The sequence below is a fragment of the Lithobates pipiens genome, unplaced genomic scaffold, assembly GCF_037356315.1.
Source record: "Lithobates pipiens isolate NorthernLeopardFrog02 unplaced genomic scaffold, aLitPip1_a1.2 Scaffold_19, whole genome shotgun sequence".
Lineage (NCBI taxonomy): Eukaryota > Metazoa > Chordata > Amphibia > Anura > Ranidae > Lithobates > Lithobates pipiens.
The window spans coordinates 90,215,713-90,229,392 of NW_027507764.1; the positions used below are offsets into that span (position 1 = coordinate 90,215,713).

The 13,680-nt window shown below is 42.8% G+C and overlaps 1 protein-coding gene across 13 annotated transcripts in view; it reads left to right on the top strand.

Moving 5' to 3' along the window:
- SVIL (supervillin) overlaps positions 1-13,680 on the top strand; it is a 334,548-nt gene that overhangs the window by 244,632 nt on the left and 76,236 nt on the right. For 8 of the 13 annotated variants that reach the window (XM_077491057.1, XM_077491058.1, XM_077491050.1 and 5 more), the window contains 3 exons: positions 10,837-10,884; positions 11,833-11,910; positions 12,958-13,026. The exons of 3 other annotated variants lie outside the window; for them this stretch is intronic. In XM_077491057.1, coding sequence (XP_077347183.1) covers positions 10,837-10,884; positions 11,833-11,910; positions 12,958-13,026 — 195 coding nt within the window. The remainder of the gene's footprint in view (positions 1-10,836; positions 10,885-11,832; positions 11,911-12,957; positions 13,027-13,680) is intronic. 2 more of the 13 variants (XM_077491051.1, XM_077491054.1) reach the window with 2 other exon arrangements.

Here is a 13,680-nt window from a genome sequence, read left to right on the forward strand (position 1 = left end):
TGCCTCAGCAGGATGGAGCAGCTGGGCATTCCCTGGGAGGTAGACTAGATGGTCTCTCCACTTTTCTTCTCTCCCTGTCCCTCTTTTCCTCCTCCCCATGCTGGGGCCGCTGTGTGACTGGGCATGAGGTGCGGTGTATGTACCTGGCCGGGGGTCCTTCGGGGGTGGGGGGCTGCACTGGCTGTTGGGGCGCCCGCTCCTTCTTTCCCTGTTTTTTTCTGGCCACAGGTGTCCAGGCTGTTCGCCATGAGGGGAGGCCGCCGCACAGTCCGCAATTTTCCTAAGGCCGCGGCCATTTTCCTGTAGCCTTAGTCAGTGTATTAGTCTTAGCCATTTTCTAGAAGGTTCGGCCATTTTCTCTGAGATTTCTTTGCTAGAATGGCTGGCGGCCATTTTTTTGTAGCCTCTGCGTGGTTCACCTCTAGCGCTGGTGACTGGATACTTCCAGAACAGCACGTTTTTTACTCAGAACACCTCATGACTGACACAGGGGAGAGCGGACAGCGGCAGCAGTGTGGTAAGTCCTGCTGGGGGCCCCTCAGTCTGCAAGCAGCTAGGAAGGTGGGATTTTGTGTACATTGCCTTAAGTCCCTGAGTAGAGACAGACGAGTGAGGGTCAGCAATGGCGTCAGAAGCTTGCGCTTCTTCCTCTTATATCCCTGTTATTGCAGCCGGCTCACCTGCACAAAATGCGTTGCCTAAGGACGCTTTGTCAGCGGTCCTGGAATCCTTTAACAGAGTGGAGGTGGCATGCGGGCGCACGGGGGGTAAAAACGCCCCCTACCCCCCATTCATCTTATGGGGAAAGCTCTGATTCAGACCTGGTCCCTGCTGTGACAGGCGGCCCCTGTTCTGACATGTCAGAGGATGCGGACAGGGACTGTTCGGATGACTCCGTATCCAGGTTAGCACAGGAAAAAGCGCTAGTAGGAGCACTTATCACAGCAGTGCAGGATACCCTGAAGATACAGCAGGGGCATCTGCAGAGGTGGCGCTCCCTTTTGGGTCCCACAAACCAGCCCACACTGCTAAGGTGTTCCCGTATTTAACTTATTTTCTTAAGTTCATTTACAAGGAATGGGGAAGCCTGCAACGGGCCTTTTCAGGGACTTGAGCTTTGTGCGAACAGGCGGTGTCTCTCCACATGGTCAAAAGAGGCTGCAGGGGCGTCCGGTCCAGATTCAGTCGGACAACAGCACGGCGGTGGCGTATGTCAACTGACTGACTACCTAAGTGGTCAGATGCTGGACCGAGGGGAATGGCCGTTGCATCCGGATGTATTCTGGCTCATTTGTCTAAGGTGGGGCACAACAGATGTGGCTCTCTTGGCCTCTCGGCTCAATCAGGGGGTACAGAGGGGGCAGATATCAGCCTTGGCGGTCTTCTTTCAACGTCCCTTGGAGACTCTCTCATTGGTGAGTACATTTGTGTAAGGGGTTCGACCACCTCTGCCTCCGTGGGATCTGAATCTGGTGCTATCGGTTCTTCAGAAACCGCTGTTTGAAAATATTAGGGAGATTCCCTTGTTGACTCTCAGAAAGTAGTCTTTCTAGTGGCAATTGCATCTGCCAGGAGAGTTTCTGAATTGGTGGCCTTGTCGTGCAAGTTTCCCTACCTGGTTCTCCACAAGGATAAGGTGGTGCTACGTCCGCAGCCCTCTTTTCTTCCAAAGGTGGTTTTGGCATTTCATCTCAATGAGAACATCGTGCCGCCATCCCTATATCCTAAGCCGACACATCTGATAGAAGTTGCTCTACATTCCCTGGACGCGGTCCGGGCTCTACAAGTGTATCTGTCTGCTACGGCTCCGTTCTGGAGGTCAGACTGTTTGTTTCGGTGGCTGGTCCGAAAAAAGGTCTGGCGGTCTCGTCGACCACCATCTCTCAGTGAATCAGACAGATTGTGGTTCAGGCTTATGACTTAAAGGGGTGGGTTCCCTCCCCTTTCCTGTCACAGCACATTCCACCAGGGCAATTGGAACCTCCTGGGCTTTCTGACATCAAGCGTCTGTTTCCCAGGTGTGTAAGGCTGCGACATGGTTGTCTGTTCACACTTTCACAAAATTTTACAAAGTTGACGTGACATGATCTTCGGATGCTTGCTTTGGCCGCAAGGTTTTGCAGGCGGCTGTGTAAGGTTGCAATTCACACTTTCATTTAAGTTTCAAGGTTGTTGTGACCACATCTTTGGATGCATTCCTTGGCCGCAGGTTTTATTGGCGGCCCTTTTTAGGTGGCCACTTCTCTGTTTGAGGAGTTCCTCTTGTTGCGGGTGAAGTTATTTCTTGCTGTTTCCACCCCTCGTTTTTTTGACACTGCTTGGGGACGTCCCTAAGGTCAAGATTTAAAGGAGCTATGTCCGTCCATGAACGAAAGAGAAAATAGTTTTTTTTGTACTCACCGTAAAATCCTTTTCTCTGAAATGAGCGGCTGCCCCTCTGGCCAGTGCTGTGCAGGTTTGCTGTTTTTTCATGTTCTGCCTAGTCCTCTCCTGAAGATGGCGATATAACCCTAAGGTCAAGATTTAAAGGAGCTGTGTCCGTCAATGAATTTCAGAGAAAAGGATTTTATGGCAAGTACAAAAATCCAATTTTTTTGGTGAGATGCACCCAATAGGAAATTACATCTAAAGGGATACAGACCCTTCAATTTTCTTCTTTAGAGCCCTGCAGGTGCAGCAGCTGTTTTTTATAATTATGAAACCACTCCCATTAGGCTCGCGCAGGGATTTCTTCAGAATAACAAAAGGTAGGTATCTGGAACAAAGTTTGTTAAATTCCTTACAATGTATATAGATCTCCCGAAGGGGAATGTGTGTTTTCTTAACAAAAGTGGAGTTACTCTTTTTAACCACTTAAGGACCGCCGTATTGCCATTCTACGTCATCAGAATGGCACAGGCAGGCACAAGCACGTAGATGTACGTGCCTGCCTTCCAGCGGGTAGGGGGTCCGATCGGACCCCCTCCCGCTGGCTACGGCCGTCTGTTTCCCTCCAGGAGCGATCCGTGATGAGGGGATTGCCGTTGGTTTCTGGCCACCCCCTCTCGATCGCTCCTGGCCAATGACGAACTTCCTCCCACTGTGTATCCTTTACACAGGAAGGAGGAAGTGATGTCATTCTCCTCGGGGCGGTCTTTTTGACCGGACTACGAGGAGAAGACACAAAGTAAGTGCACCAAAACACTACACTGACACATAGGTACACGTAGGTACACAAACCCCCCCCCCCCCCCGATCCCCCCCCCCCCCAGTCACAGTGTCACTGATTGCATTGATCATTTCTTTACTGATCAATGCATTCAGTGTCAGTTGTAAAAGTAAAAACTGTCAGGGCAGTTAGTGTTAGGTCCAGGGTAGCCCCCTATCACCCCCCAATAAAGATTTAACCCCCTGATTGCCCCTAGAGTTAACCCTTTCACCCCCTTTTGCCAGTGTCACTAAGCGATAATTTTTCTGATCTCTGCATCAGTGTCGCTAGGTAGCTAGTTATTTTTTTAGGTTCACCGCCAGGTTTTTATATCGCTAGGTACCCCGATATACTACCCAATAATGGTTTTAACATCCTGATTGCCCCTAGTTAACCCTTCACCCCCTTTTGCCACTGTCACTAAGCGATCATTTTTCTGATCGCTGCATCAGTGTCGCTACTGTCGCTAGGTAGCTAGTTATTTTTTTAGGTTCACCGCCAGGTTTTTATATCGCTAGGTACCCCGATATACTACCCAATAATGGTTTTAACATCCTGATTGCCCCTAGTTAACCCTTCACCCCCTTTTGCCACTGTCACTAAGCGATCATTTTTCTGATCGCTGCATCAGTGTCGCTACTGTCGCTAGGTAGCTAGTTATTTTTTTAGGTTCACCGCCAGGTTTTTATAGCGCTAGGTACCCCGATATACTACCCAATAATGGTTTTAACCCCCTGATTGCCCCTAGTTAACCCTTTCACCAGCGATCACAGTAGAAGTGTCACTGGTGACGCTGGTTAGCCAGTTAGTTATTTAGGTTCCCCGTCAGGTTTTTATATAGCGCCAGGGACCCCCATATACTACCTAATAAAAATTTGAACCCCCTGATTGCCCCTAGTTAACCCTTTCACCACTGATCACCGTATAAGTGTTACGGGTGACTCTGGTTAGTTTGCTTTTTATAGCATCAGGGCACCCACCATTTATTACCCAATAAAGGTTTAACCCCCTGATCACCCAGCGGGTGATATCAATTAGGTTTTAGGGTCAGGGTCTGCGTCGCCCCAGGCAGCGCTAGGTTAGTGCCAGTACCGCTAACACCCACGCGCAAAGCATACACCTCCCGTAGTGGTATAGAATCTGAACAGATCAATATCTGATCTGATCAGATCTATACTAGCATCCCCAGCAGTTTAGGGTTCCAAAAAAACGCATTGTTAGCGGGATCAGCCCAGATACCTGCTAGCACCTGCGTTTTGCCCCTCTGCCCAGCCCACCCAAGTGCAGTATCGATCGATCACTGTCACTAAGGCTGCTTTCACACTGGGGCGGGAGCAGCGTCGGCGCTAAAGCGCCGCTATTTTTAGCGGCGCTTTACCGTCGTTTTAGCGGCGGTGTGCGGGCGCTAGCGGGGTGGTTTTAACCCCCGCTAGCGGCCGAAAAGGGGTTAAACCCGCCCGCAAAGCGCCGCTGCAGCGGCGCTTTGCCGGCGGTATTGCCGCGGTGTCCCATTGATTTCAATGGGTAGGAGCGGTATAGGAGCGGTGAATACACCGCTCCTTCACCTCTGCAAAGATGCGGCTAGCAGGACTTTTTTCACCGTCCTGCCAGCGCATCGCTCCAGTGTGAAAGCCCTCCGGCTTTCACACTGGAGTTAAAGGGGCCGGTTTTTTTCAGGCGTTACACAGGCGCTATTTTTAGCGCTGTAACGCCTGAATACCGCCCCAGTGTGAAAGCAGCCTTACAAAACACTAAACACATAACTGCAGCGATCGCAGAGTCAGGCCTGATCCCTGCGATCGCTAACAGTTTTTTTGGTAGCATTTTATATTTAAATCCGGAAGGCAGTGCTTGGTTTTCGGGGTCCCGTACGTGGCTAGGCTCCCAAAAAGTCCCCCACATGTGGTATCCCCGTACTAGGGAGAAGCAGCAGAATTTATTTTGGGGTGTAATTTGACTTCTTCCCATAGCATGTGTGAGCAATATATCATTTAGTGACAACTTTGTGCAAAAAAAAAAAGTTTGTAATATTCCCGCAACTTTTGGCAAAATATAAAATATTCCATGGACTCAACATGCCTCTCAGTAAATAGCTTGGGTGTCTACTTTCCAAAATGGGGTCATTTTGGGGGGTTTTGTGCTATTTTGGCATTTTATGGCCTTCGAAACTGTGATAGGTAGTGAGGAGTTAAATCAAAAATTTGCACCCTTAGAAATCCTGAAGGTGGTGATTGGTTTTCGGGGTGCCGTGCGCGACTAGACTCCCAAAAAGTCCCACACATGTGGTATCCCCATACTCGGGAGAAGTAGCGGAATATATTTTGGGGTGCAATTCCACATATAACCATGGCATTTGTGAGCAATATATCATTTAGTGACAACTTTTTGTAAAAAAAAAAATATATTTTTTTCTTTTTTGTCATTATTCAATCCCTTGGGACAAAAAAAAAATATTCAATGGTCTCAACATGGCCCTCAGCAAATAGCTTGGGGTGTCTACTTTCCAAAATGGGGTCATTTGGGGGGGGGGGGTTTGTGCCATCTTGGCATTTTATGGCCTTCAAAACTGTGATAGGTAGTGATAGGTAGTGAGGAGTAAAATAAAAAATTTATGCCCTTAGAAATCCTGAAGGCGGTGCTTGGATTTCGGGGTCCCGTACGCGGCTAGGCTCCCAAAAAGTCCCACACATGTGGTATCCCCGTACTCGGGAGAAGCAGCAGAATGTATTTTGGGGTGTCATTTCACATATGCCCATAGCATGTGTGAGCAATATATCATTTAGTGACAACTTTTTGTAAAAATTTATATATATTTTTTTGTCATTATTCAATCCCTTAGGACAAAAAAAATAAATATTCAATGGGCTCAACATACCCATCAGCAATTTCCTTGGGGTGTCTACTTTTCAAAATGGGGTCATTTGGGGGGGGGGGGTTTGTACTGCCCTGCCATTTTAGCACCTCAAGAAATGAGATAGGCAGTCATAAATTAAAAGCTGTGTAAATTCCAGAAAATGTACTCTAGTTTGTAGACGCTATAACTTTTGCGCAAACCAAAAAATATACGCTTATTGACATTTTTTTTTACTAAAGACATGTGGCTGAATAAATTTTGCCCTCAATGTATGACTAAAATTTAGTTTATTCGATTTTTCTTATAACAAAAAGAAGAAAATATCAATTTTTTTCAAAATTTTCGGTCTTTTTCCATTTATATCGCAAAAAAAAAAAATCGCAGAGGCAATCAAATACCATCAAAAGAAAGCTCTATTTGTGGGAAGAAAAGGACGCAAATTTCGTTTGGGTGCAATATTGCATGACCGCCCAATTACCAGTTAAAGCAGCACAGTGCGAAATTGGAAAAAGACCTCTGGTCCTTAAGGTGTTTATTGGTCCGGAGCTGAAGTGGTTAAATCGGTGGGTTTAGTTCCACATTAAATCCTTGTAGTACAAGTCTTGGAGAAAAAAAACTGTGTCTTGCTCCTGCCAAAGGGGAGGATCACAGTTCCAGCAGAGCCATAAATTGATGATCAGACACAAGTTAGCTCATTTTTCTGAACAGCCAAGTCCTCTAAATTCCCTAATTCAATTCGGTCATGTAACATCCTTCCTTGGAATCCGGAATGGCTTTTCTGTACTATGGCAAAAGTATTTTAGGACATATTTATAAAATCCGGAAGTGACGTGACTGGAATGAGCTTGGAGCTCGTGGATATACGCCATTACTCGGCTTTTTAATGTGAGTGGATTGTATGATGTGATTTCATCCCAAGTTACTACACTACAAAAGCGCTCTTCCTACATATATACCCCTTTGAGTGTACATTACAGGGAACCTTCTGGGAGAAAACGGACACAACATATGTGAGAGCAGATCGGAAACAAATATAGAGGACCCAAGGGGTGACTACATGTCAGTACACCGTCCAAGGAACTATAGGCAATACTGATTTAATACTTACCTGAGGTCTGACGCTAGAGAGCACGGAGGTGATGTAGTCATAATACAGGTGACAATATTGCTCCCAATCACCATTCAGGGTGTAGGGATATTGTGCACTACCTCAAAAATACTTTTTATAGAAGGACTTTTATCAATGGACATGCACTATTATATTGTTTAGATTTGTGTGTTAGGTGTCTAACCTTGAGACACAAGTTATTATTTATGCACTAGGATCACTTTTATTACATGTTTTGGATCATTATTTATATTGCATGTTTATACACCTATTTTTTTTTATTGCCGCTGATTTAACAGTGTGAAGAGTGTGGCGATCGCTGGATGATTAGGGATATCGCAAAGTGATTGCTTTTAGCCTTGAGGTTACACCCAGGAACATCCAATTGGTTTATGCACTGAAGTCACTTTTATATTTATTTTGGTTATTTATTAGGAATGATAAACTAGGTTTACCTCGCACAAGAGTTCACATCACATATTGGTTAGATTAAGTTAACTGTCAGCGCCTCACTACTCTCTAACAATTTATTGATGAATAGTCAAGGATAAGCTATTTAAGTAAAGGTGGCAGGCTTGCTGTACGTTTTTTTTATTTTTTATTATTATTATTATTTTTTTTCACCCCACAGTGGTAATGCAAGAGTAATGCCCTGTACACACAGTTGGACTTTCCGACAACAAAATCCATCAGATTTTTTCTAACGGATTTTGCCCCAAACTTGTCTAGCATGCACACGGTCACACAAAGTTGTCGGAAAAGCCGCTCGTTCTGAACACGGTGACGTAGAACACGTACGACGGGACTATAAACAGGCCAATAGCTTTCGTCTTGTAATTTATTCTGAGCATGCGTGGCACTTTTGTCCGTCGCAATTGTCTACACACGTTCGGAAATTTAAATGATTTGCTTTTGTTTTAGATCCAGCTCTCAAACTTTGTGTCTCAGAAATTCCAATGGAAAAAGTCAGATGGAGCCCACACACACAAACACAATCCGAACGCACATTTTCCATCGGAAAGTCAGACTGTGTGTACAGGGCATTACACATAACAAATATTTATAAAATCACCTTTTGGATTTTTAATGGGTTCCTTCAAAAATTCAAGACTTATATATTTTTTTTTTTTTTGCCAATGCTACTTCCTGAAATCTAAATTGAACCAAGCTTCCACATTCCAACTGGAAGCTAGAATTATAATAGAACTTCTGAAGGTCAGAAGTGGAAGTTATATATAGATGGGACTATTGGATAAAGATGGATCAGGTGAACATTGAAATCCTACTTTACAGCTAATAATTTGAAGCAATTATGGGTGATCTGGTTGTGGTTTCAGACCATGCTTTTGAAGTGGTTGATCTTGGTGAGCGTGGATTACAAAATGAACATAATGCACACAATTGCTAACTAGGAATTCATTGACTGTCCACAGATTTTTACATAATTTTTTTTTTTTTGCATGTCTGATCGAAAGATTTATATCCAAATGTTATGCATTGGCAGAGGTTGCTGCATTATCTATTTTTATATGAAAACTCTTCCTTACTCTGGTGACCATTACCTGTCTAGAGCATGCCTAGTCGTATAAACCACTCGTCAAAGTTCCCTGTTCTTTAGGCTCCATTGATTCCTTTGTTTGGATACCAAGCCCCATCATCTTAGAATTCACAAGGGGGTTCTGTACCATCGGTGCATCATAAACAATGGGTGATTGGGAAAGTTTTATTAAATGCAACTAAATTCAAAGGGCAAACCTTTAGGGTAAGGGTTTGATTTCAAAGTATATTAGCCCAGCAGGGGAATTTGTCTGTCCACTCTTTTAGCATGGATGGAAAAATCTGTCAGATGTAGGCTGCAGATGGCCTGCAGGCTGAACGAAGGAAATCTTAGTGTATAGCTAGATTAAGTGTGTCCTACTGTGAAATTATTAGGATATTATTTAATTTTGGGTCATTGGCCCTCTTTAGTTAGACAGACTACATTTACTATGTCTTTTCATTTAGAAGAAGTGCAGGCCTTAGTACAGTGTATACGTTGCTTATATAAATATGTAAAAGCTTTTGGTATAGTTTAAACAAAAACTCCATCTTAAGGGTCTGCTATTGTAGCATATATTTAAAGCAGCTGGATTAACTGATGTCGGAGTTATAGACTTGAAAGGACACATAAAAAGCTTGTATGAAAATAATGTGCAAAAAAGGACACATAACAGGGGAATGCCGTATATGTTAAGCAGTTACAGCCTCCACTTTTCATAATCTTTTATATGGATTTGCCTATAGTTAGTATGTTTGTGCAAAATTTTGGAACATTGCATCCTATGTGTCAGTGTGTGAACCTTTAAACCTCTAATATGTAGATTTTTTTTTAAAGTAACAATAATAATCTAAATAATCAGTTTGTAAATTCTAATAAAATATTGCATTGAAATATTTCAATTTAAACAGGGAAATTTGATACATATGGGTCCCCCAGACTATCTATGCATGTTGGGTGAGAGTTTTTTATTTTTATTTTTTTGGGCAGAGAAAGGTGGGTGTTCCTTAAAGATGCTATTTATTGGGACATGCTTTTTTTTTCCCCCATCAACTTCCAATGACATCTCAGCGGCTGAAAGCAAATCTATGCTGGAATTTTTTTTTTTTTTTTTTTTTGTGTCAGCTGTAAACTGGGAGCTGGTATCTGTGTAATGGCCAGTATGTTTCAGTGACTGCAGGTTCCTGTGTTATTTGGGTTAGTTATCCCCACTGGAAAGACTAGCCTGACACATTTTTAGTCCTTACCCTAGGGGCAGATGCCCCCCAGCCCAGTCCCTCTTCTGGATAAGTCGAGTCTGTTCAGCTCTTTCTTTATTCTGGTGAATGCAGTGGTGTTCTCCTTTTGCCGTATCCTTGCTCTGCTTTCACCCATTTTGTAGTTTGGGGGGGGGGGGGGGTGTTGTGTAGCTCGCCACTCCTGTTGCATTCTACAATATATATATAAAATAAGTTCAGCAGGGTAGAGTGAGTGGACCTCTCTTGATGGTTGTGATGGAGTCAACATTTTACTCATGATGGCCCTGGGATATAATTGTTTGGCAGATTAGACCACATAACCCCAACTCGTGTTGCTTTCTTTTGTATATAAATTATGCAAACATTCAAACTTTCTATCACAAAAGAACTGCTGTATTTTGTTGTAAGGAAATGGTTGTATTTGTGAGTTGTGTAATGAATACAAAATGGAAAGCAATTTTGCAAAATTAGTTAAATGACAGCCCAGCATTTTATATAGGAGGTTAGCTACCTAACTTGGCAGCATCTGACACATCTAAATGTATAACCTTAGTTGCCATTCATATTGTAAGCAAAATAAGGAATGAATCTGGGATGATTTATCACTATTGAAATGGCATTTTGCCGCACAAGCTTACTTGTGCTCACTATTCTGAGAATTTTTATTGGTGAATGCCATGTTTATAAATGGCCAGCAATGGGTACCACATGTTTGGAAGCTTAGCTGCTGTTGGGCAATGGATCCCTTGTAAAATCTTTAATGTTGCTCAACTTGTGACAGATGAAGAGCTATCACTCAATTTAGATCTAAAGAAGTTATTTGTGTTATGTTTATTTGTACCAAGCTGTGATCACTTTATTGGCATAAACGTCAACTTCATTCCTTATCACCCTGTTTGTTTTGACCTGTAGGGAGAAGGAGCTAATAAAGATGATTATGTCCACTGTAATCAGCTGTGGGTAAGCCGGACTATGCCATAACGGCTTGACAATAGTGTTTCTAATATTGGCTTTGTGCTGTCAATTGCTTTATTCAGCTGGAAAAGCTGGCACCTGTGTTTGCAAGGGCTATATAGTGACATCTCCCAAAATCAAATCCGTCATTTGCTAGTGCCAGTAAACATTTTTACTATCTGTATTTGAATACCCTTTTAGATTCCCGAGGTTAAACGGTTTTCCAATTCCATTCTTTGATTACCCCTCTTAGGAGTTTTTGGTATGTTCCAATATAAAAGAGATAGATTTGTGCTATTGGGGCAAGGCATGATTATGTAGGGGTGGACTGGACTTGGGATTAAGTAATGTTTCTTCTGCATACTTATATTAGTAAAGTTATTGTTAAAGGGTCAGTCCACCCAAAAATAATATATTTTGGGTAAAGCCGTATGGGCTGGGTCAGCCCCTGGCTTTTTTTTTTTTTTTGTATCTTGGCTACTCCCACAACAAGATCTCTCTGCCCTAATTGCTGACCCTGTCCCTATCCACCTGAGGCTTTTGTAGTTTTTGGTGACCTTTGTGTGTGTTAACTCCTCATTTTGTATTCTCAATATAAAGAGAATTTCAAATACTATCCACAGTGGGTGTTGGGAAGTCAAACGCTCACCAATAGAATTGCTGAGACGTAATAAACTATTGCGTGGTTTAGCTCTAGCACCTATCAACCACTGACATTTCAGTTTTAGGTTGGCTGACCCTTTATATATACTTACATGATTGGCAAAATAGTGCATGGGCATGGATTTTAAGATTATTTTTCTATGTCCATCCTTTTGAACCATGCCCATGAAGAATGCCCCCCCCCCCCCGCTCTGCCAGTTAGTAAAACTGCTTGTTAACAAATCTTTAAAATCCTTTTTTTTTTTCGGTTAACTCTTAATTTTCATGCTTTGCTTCTGCCTCTGTCCGTAGGAACCTGTGTATGCTTCTGTTTATTCTCCTGCCATACCTGCTGCTCATAAATGCCAGTATTTCCTTCCTATAAACCAGGTGAGAAACAGTGTGCACATTTAAACACCGGCATAGCTTTTTTTTTTTGCAGTCAGACCCTGCATGTGGCCATCACATGGGGTATGAGAAAGAGGATAGCCAACAGATTTTGTTGTCTATAGTAAACTTTGGATGCGGTCACTCTGTTGTATTTTAGATTAGCTGTAAAAACAATGGGGTACATTTTCTAAAACGGGTGCACTCAGAATCTGGTGCAACTGTGCATGGTGGTCAATTGGCTTCTATTTTTAGCTTGTTCATTTAAGCTTTTACTACAAAACTGATTGGTTTCTATGCAGAGTTTCAACAGATATTACATTCTCCAGTTTTAGTAAATAACCCCCAATGTTTTATTGCATTGCTTATGTAGTATATTGTTTCTGTAGAAGTGTAGATGGCCTTAAAAAGAAAAAAAAAATAATTTCTCTTAAATTCTATAGGTCATCTTTTAGTGGTTGTTTTTTGGTGTACGCCACTCTGTTATTCTTGTCTATGACCCATGAATATTTTTTGGTGATAAATTGTCACATTCACATAAAGGCATTTTACATTTAACATTTTTGATAAAAAAAAAAAAAAAAAATTGGAAATCCTGATGCCGCAAACCCTCCATATTGAAAGATGTATGGCTAAATATGTACCGGTATGCGTGTTTGTGAACAAAGTTGAGCCTAGCACTTCAGTACAGCAGTTAAGCTTATATACATGTCATGGGGGCATTACACATACTAAGTGCACACCAAGGGGGCTATTTACCGGTACATACTGACTTGTCTTGAAACTAAAACTTTTTGCTTCGATGTTATTTTTGAAGGCTTTCCTAGTCATACCTGTCATCGTTGCCACGAATCCTTAAATTGCTAAATGTTCGACCTTTGGCTGTGTTCTGTGTGGTCCAAAAAACCCTCTTGTTAGTGGTTTGTGTTATAATCCAGTTCTGGCTAATGCCCTGATGAGGTTTGTTTGGTGTGCTATGGCTTTTCTATACCTCTGTCCTCTTTCTCGTTCTTTCCTTATTTTTCTGTATTTTCTTTCTTTACTTTCAAGGTCAGTAATGATAGCATGAGGGAGTCCAGTCCACTGATGTTTGCTGAGCGGCATCCTTGGCGATGGAAGGTGAATTCAGATATGCATAGAGTTGTTGGCACCTTAATATATTCCTCAAACTGTCTGTTCAAGCCTCTGATATGTCATCTGCACACCAAAGTCAAGCTTTGAGAAGGTTGCCTCATTGGATCACAGTCACACATTGTGCAGTGTTTGGGGGCCAAAGAGAACCTCTGCATCCAGGCCAGTGTTATAACTGATTTGAACAAACACTGCATGCTTTAGTGTGTGTGTTTGTGATGCAGTAAAGCAACTGTCCTAAAATTTGGTGCGTGGACAACATTTTTTTTATAGAGTTTGATGATGCCAAACATCTGATGTCACAGCACACACTAGTGCTGCAGCATGTTCTTGACACTCATTAGAACTGAAGAAGCGGCTTGGATAAGTTGTGAAAAGTCTTCACTATTACAGGACTTGAATGTAACTACTACTAGCTTGAGCAATAAAGAGCTTTCAGCAGCCTTTAAGCACAGGTACTTTTAGATGAGCTAGCAAGGTTCACTTAAGTAATACATAATCTCCAAGTCTGATAGCTGAGCAATGAAAGGACTCTGATCGTTCTGCCCTCCCATCCTGTCAGCAGACACCCAGTGTTCGATCAATGGATTCTGATCAGCTCACATTACTGCCCTTTCATTTGCAGGTGCTGTGTGGAATTTT